Source organism: Crocuta crocuta, unplaced genomic scaffold, assembly GCF_008692635.1.
Source record: "Crocuta crocuta isolate KB4526 unplaced genomic scaffold, BGI_CrCroc_1.0 scaffold229, whole genome shotgun sequence".
In the NCBI taxonomy this organism is placed as follows: Eukaryota; Metazoa; Chordata; class Mammalia; order Carnivora; family Hyaenidae; genus Crocuta; species Crocuta crocuta.
This window is the reverse complement of record NW_027536464.1, coordinates 4,739,879-4,745,878: the sequence shown is the minus strand read 5'-3', so window position 1 is coordinate 4,745,878 and position 6,000 is coordinate 4,739,879. Positions and strand designations below refer to the sequence as shown.

Below are 6,000 nucleotides of genomic sequence, written 5' to 3'. Positions count from 1 at the left end.
GCCCCCCCGAATGAATAAAGAGAATTTGTATAGGGAGATTATAATTGAAAATAATATGTAAAGGGGAAACTAGCTATTGTAGGCAAATTTCTCTAATCGGCCAGCTGCAGTAAGAACAGAGGCATCAGTGTGGAATCAGTCCTGATTGGCCACAGGGAGACGTGAGCATTGAACAGTTGGTGAACAATTGTGCTTTAAGGTAAAATAAAACATCTATTATTAAAAAAAGAAGAAGCATACCATCCCAGGGAAACCCCAGAACCTGAGAAGGCTTTACAGGGAAAAAGCTGGAGCCAGTGGACACTGTCAAGGATGTAGGCGGATACTATTTCAGGCTTGTGTGTGTGTCTGTGAGGTCACACAGTCATAATTTTTGTTTGTTACTCATTCTTGTGATAGTTTTTATTTCATTTTTTTTCAATGAGTAATTCATGCAAAAGACAAACATTTCAAATAGCATTTAAGGGTCTAGCATGAAAAAATAGGTCTTTCCACTCCTTTTTTCTAGTCGCTCCTTTTCCTTCTTTAAAGCAACTACCGATGCCATCTTGTGAATTCTTAAAGCTAGACGTAGGTTTGTATATATGTGAGTATGTATATACTCACACTATCAAATATGTATTTGGGTCTGTGTATCGTTTTCACAAATGGCAGCGTTCTATCCACATAATACATCACTTATTCTACAACTTAGAAATCATTCATAGCAATGTATTGAGAAGATCTGGCTTAATATTCTTTAACGGTAACAGAGAGTTTTATTTAATGAATATATCAACGTGTGTTTAATTGATGTGCTACAGGTAGACATTTAAGTTGTTCTCATTCTTTTGTTGTTGTGCATGGTGACTATTCTTGTATTTAGTTTTCCTCTGTGTGAATGGATGAGTAAACCCCTAGCAGTGGAATAGCTGAATCAAGGAATATTTGTTATTTTATTCTTGTTCATGTAATGCCAAATTGTCTTCCAGAGAGACTACACAGCTTAACTTCTACTAGTCCTGCAGGAGAATAGGAGAGCACAGCATAGGGATTCACACTAATGACTTGATAGCTCGCAAGGCTCTGCGGGGTATTGTGGCATATGTAGAGCTTTGGGTCACTGCTTTCTATCCCATTTCCACTTCTAGCCACCTTCCTTCATCCCTTCTCCCTTCATTCTTCCTAGTATTTGATGTAACTCTTTTTTATTTTTATTTTTTACTTATTTTGAGAGAGAGATAGCAAGCAGGGGAGGGGCAGAGAGAGAAAGAGGGAGAGAGAGAATCCCAAGCAGGCTCTGCCCTCACGAGCCATGAGATCATGACCTGAGCCGAAATCAAGAGTCAGACGCTTGGGGTACCTGGGTGGCTCAGTTGGTTGAGTGTCCGACTTCGGCTCAGGTCATGATCTCAGAGCTCGTGGGTTCGAGCCTCGCATCGGGCTCTGTGCTGACAGCTAGCTCAGTGCCTGGAGCCTGCTTCTGATTCTGTGTCTCCTTCTCTCTCTGACCCTCCCCTGCTCACACTGTCTCTTTCCCTCTCACAGAAATAAATAAAACATTAAAAAAAAATAAAGAGTCGTACGCTTAATTGACTGAGCCACCCAGGTGCCCCAGTAATTGAATTTTTATGAGACTTGGTTTTTTCGTCTCTAAAGTGGAGATGCCAGTCACAGCCTTACTATGGAATCGTGAGGAGTAAATTGAGAACATAGGTAGTGTGACTGAACTTTAGCATTATAGTGGACCTGTGAGAGCAAATACTCTGACTCTATAATTTTCCCTTGAAAAAAGTTTTCCTTGAAAAAGATAAGGACCATGAAGGTGCTTGGGATTAAGCCATTTTTACATCTAGGTGTTCTCATAACCAGAGCTGGAGTCTAGATCTAATTCCTAGTCTTTTTCCCTCTTTACTCCTTCCAAACCTGATATAATTTATCTTGGGGTTGATAACTACCATTCTGCTCTTGTGCCTCTGACCTGTAAACATTTCAATGGGAAATCTGAAGACATCGAGGGGAGTTATAAATAGCTTTTCCTCTGGGAAAGATTGGCAACTACTCCCTCTATATCCACCACACTTCCTGACTGCCTTAACTGTTGTGAGCTCTTTGAGGGCAGAAGCCTCATAGGGTAGTATATATTAGGCACACCGTAGGTATTTGTTGAATTGACTTATTGAACTGCTTCTCTTCATATATTGTTGTCTGTAAATGAAGGGATGGGGGTGTTCCTGACCTCCTAAGTACTTCAAGATTTTTTCTTGTAGTGTCTATAGATTTGCTTTGAAAACTGTTACTTCAGATATATACCTTGTCATACTTAGCTGATCTATGTTAGTGTTCATCTAACTTTGAAATGAGTTAAACTCCGATAGTCCAGAGTGGTGTAACCCGATAATCCAAAGTGGTGTAACCCAATCCCATTAAATTATTGGAGAGGTTGAAATATTTACTGATAAAAAACTAATTTTTTTTTTTTTTTTTTGCTATGTATACATTGGAGTCTGATAGATCATTTCAGGTGCCTGGTATGGCATTACCATATTTAATTAGAACATGGCATTGATTAAGAAGAGCTTCTTGTTGTGTTTCATGTTGTTGTATTTACCGCCACTCAAAGAAATCACTATTAAGGGGGATTCCCAGGACAGGCTGGTTATTAGGAGTTTCTGTTATTTGAAGGCTGTCACCAGATGGATGGTGACGCTGTTTGGTTACCGATTGTAATTACTTTCACTTCAGCCCCTGCAAACATTGACTTTCATACAAGTATTCACCTATTTTTCCTCCTAATCTACCTTGAATGGACCAAATGTAACAAAATCATTCATAGGAAAGAGGGTTGGGTCTAGAGCAGATTAATTTTGCCGAATCAGAACTTCTGTGACATTTTTTTTTTATAATGTTTTATTTATTTCTAGGAGAGAGAGAGACAGCATGAGCAGGGGAGGGTCAGAGAGAGAGGGAGTCACAGACTGAAACAGGCTCCAGGCTCTGAGCTGGCAGTCAGCACAGAGCCCGACGCGGGGCTCGAACCCCACGAACCGCGAGATCATGACCTAAGTGAAAGTCGGACGCTTAACCGACTAAGCCACCCAGGCGCCCCAGAACTTCTGTGACATTTTGAACAGTACTTCCTGGAGGCTTAAGTTTATCTGAAGGACCTGAACTGGGAAACAGGACCAGGTTGGGATGTGCTGTGTGATGGAAAGAAGTGACTGGTATTTACAGCTAGACTTGAATTCTGGCCTTCCACTCTGCATCAGGACCCTACACTTCTTGGGTCCTGGTGCTGGTACCAAAGCTGCCGCCACTAACCCTTATTACCCACCCACACCCCCCGCGCCCATCTCTTCTAATCTGTCCTTAGAGAAACATAGGGCTTGGTGTACTATGGCCAATGGGCCACCTCCGGTTTGCTGACTATTTTTCTGAAGTTATATTGGAACCCCAGCACTCTGATTTATTACATGTTGTCTGTGGGCACTTTCATGCTACAATAGCAGAGTTGACTATTGTGACAGGGACTGTATCGGCCACAGAGCTGAAAGTATTGACTACCTGGCCCATACAGAAAATGTTGCTGACCTCTGATCTAGGGCATTTCTTCTTAGTGCCTCCTTTAGCTCATCTCTTTGGGAGAAGGGAGAGGAACTCAGAGCATGTACTAGCCACAAAGAGATGATTGATTTTAGCTTTTTTCTTGGCTAAGGCTTTCTTCTTTCTAAGACTACTAGATACCTTGCACAGATGAATTAAATGATTATTCTATGTAGCTGTATGTTACCATGTGAGAACACCATCTTAGCTACACAGTGGTGTGGCTAGGCTTGCGTCCTTCTTATCTCTTATTATGAGCAAGGTGTGCTGGGCAGTTTATTCCTTCCCAGGCTGGCCCCTTGGTGACTGGCTGGCTTCTGTAATGATGACCTGAGACTTTGGTGCATTTGTGGGAGCAGATTGAAACTCTGGGCTCATTCTGGGCTATCTGCAGCCCTGAAATGGCTGTAATCAGTGTCTAGGTCTAATTTGAGGCTGATCCAAGGCTCTGTACTCTCTGTTGATTTTTGTCTTCTGTTATACGCCAGCTAGCACACTCTGTTTTAGCCACACCTACTTTCCTGAAGGCTACTTGGGTTTCTGCTTTTGTCCCTCAGTCTCTGAGGAGAGTTGAGGCAACACTTTCCTCTTGTCAACTCTGTCACGTCCTTCTCTTTATTCTCTTCTTTTTAAAAAAATTTTAAGTTTATTTTGAGAGAGAGAGAGACAGAGAGAGAGACAGAGAGAGAGCATGAGCAGGGGAGGCACAGATAAAGAGGGAGAGAAAGAGAATCCCAAGTGGGGCTCAAACTCACAAACCGTGAGATCATGACCTGAGTAGAAATCAAGAGATGGACGCTTAACCGATTGAGCCACCCAGGCGCCCCATGTCCTTCTCTTTCAATTGCCACTCCAGGTTATCTGTCCCTGTGTTCTCCCCTATTCTTCCCATCCTTTTATCTGTGCTACCAAGAAAACCCTTGAACTTCTTTCACATACCTATTTAATGACTTATTATTATATTTGTGTAGATGGACTGCTTGCCTATGAAACTGTAAGTCCCTGTGAAAACATTTATTTTTCAGTATTTCTTTTTCTAGTTCCTAATATAGTGTTAGGGAGAACTCTGTAACTGTCTGTTGGCTGATTGGCATCTTTTCCATGAAAGGTCTCCCAGCATTTGATTCGTCCTCTCATGGGCATGAGCCTGGCCTTGCAGTGCCAAGCCAGGGAGCTAGCAACCTTGCTTCGAATGAAAGATCTAGAGATCCAGGACTACCAGGAGAGCGGGGCTGTGCTGAGCCGAGGTGAGAGGGTATTCTTCGGGCTGTTGGGGCGGGAGAGTGGTTCAGATGGTCAAAGGGCCTCAGAAAAGGGGCAGGTCATTTGCATTAGAGATGTGCTTCCCTGGGGAGGTGCTGACCAGCTGCTGGGTGATGCTTCTCTCTGCCTTAAGGACTGGGCTAGTGCCTCGCAGCCCACAGAAGCTGTAACTGAGTCCAACCATGGCCTAGGCCATGGCAAGGAAGGACTTTGGAAAAGGGCCAACAGCTCTATACAAAACTGTATGAGGGCAACGCAGACTTGGGACCTTAGGAAGTGCTAGAGTTTCAACTTCAGAGTAAAAACCCAGTTTGACCTTTGTCTTCATGGCAGGAAAAACTCCTAAGAGCACATGCTGCGACCGAACATGTCCTGTGTGGCGAATCACCCTCTCCTCCTGTTTGCTCACACACGCTCATCCCTTCTCCTGCTGGACTCTGGGTGTTGCATGTTTATGCTCTTTCCCAAGAAATCTTGGGCTCTGTTTCTTTTCCTCCTCACAGGCAAGAAGCTCATCCTAAGACTAGTATTTCTTTTCTGTATCTCTTCTTGTTACAGATCGGCTGAAGACAGAGCCATTTGAAGAAAATTCCTTCTTGGAACAATTTATGGTAGAGGTAGTGTACATAACAATAAGAAGTTCCTTTTCCCTTGTGCAGCTTTGCTTTATTTTCTCATGCATTTTGGGTGTTAGCTTGCTTGCCTGGTTGGGAAGTCCTTTCTCTGAAAAAGGTACCTATAGAAAATCTGATAAAGCCTGAGATGCACATTGGGGAAGCTAAGGTGAAATAGGGAGCAAGAATATAAAAGGCGAAAGTGAGCTGGTTAACATCCGTAAAACATCTCTGTCAACGTAGGGATTTCATTTGGAATTCTCTAACCTTAGAAAGTTTGATGGACCAGTTGATAAATTTTTGCTTGTTGAGATCAGATCGCAGGTCTGGATTATAGAGCGGGGGGCTAGTTATTATTACTTGTCCAGGCCCCTTCAACATCCCGCAGCAGAGGAACGTGAAAGCACAGGGCTACCATTTGGGAACTGTCTTGTGGGCGCAGTAGGCTGTGGAAAATCACAGTGTTTATACAAGGGGACTGGCAAAGGAGTGAATGGGGAGTAGATAATTGTGGCCTGTCAGAAGCTCCTGCCTAGGTTTC

The 6,000-nt window shown here is 43.1% G+C and overlaps 1 protein-coding gene across 5 annotated transcripts in view; it reads left to right on the top strand.

The window, feature by feature from the left end:
• NHEJ1 (non-homologous end joining factor 1) overlaps nucleotides 1-6,000 on the top strand; it is an 80,870-nt gene that overhangs the window by 5,678 nt on the left and 69,192 nt on the right. For all 5 annotated transcript variants that reach the window (XM_077748555.1, XM_077748558.1, XM_077748554.1 and 2 more), the window contains 2 exons: nucleotides 4,691-4,829; nucleotides 5,404-5,462. In XM_077748555.1, the coding sequence (XP_077604681.1) occupies nucleotides 4,691-4,829; nucleotides 5,404-5,462 (198 nt within the window). The remainder of the gene's footprint in view (nucleotides 1-4,690; nucleotides 4,830-5,403; nucleotides 5,463-6,000) is intronic.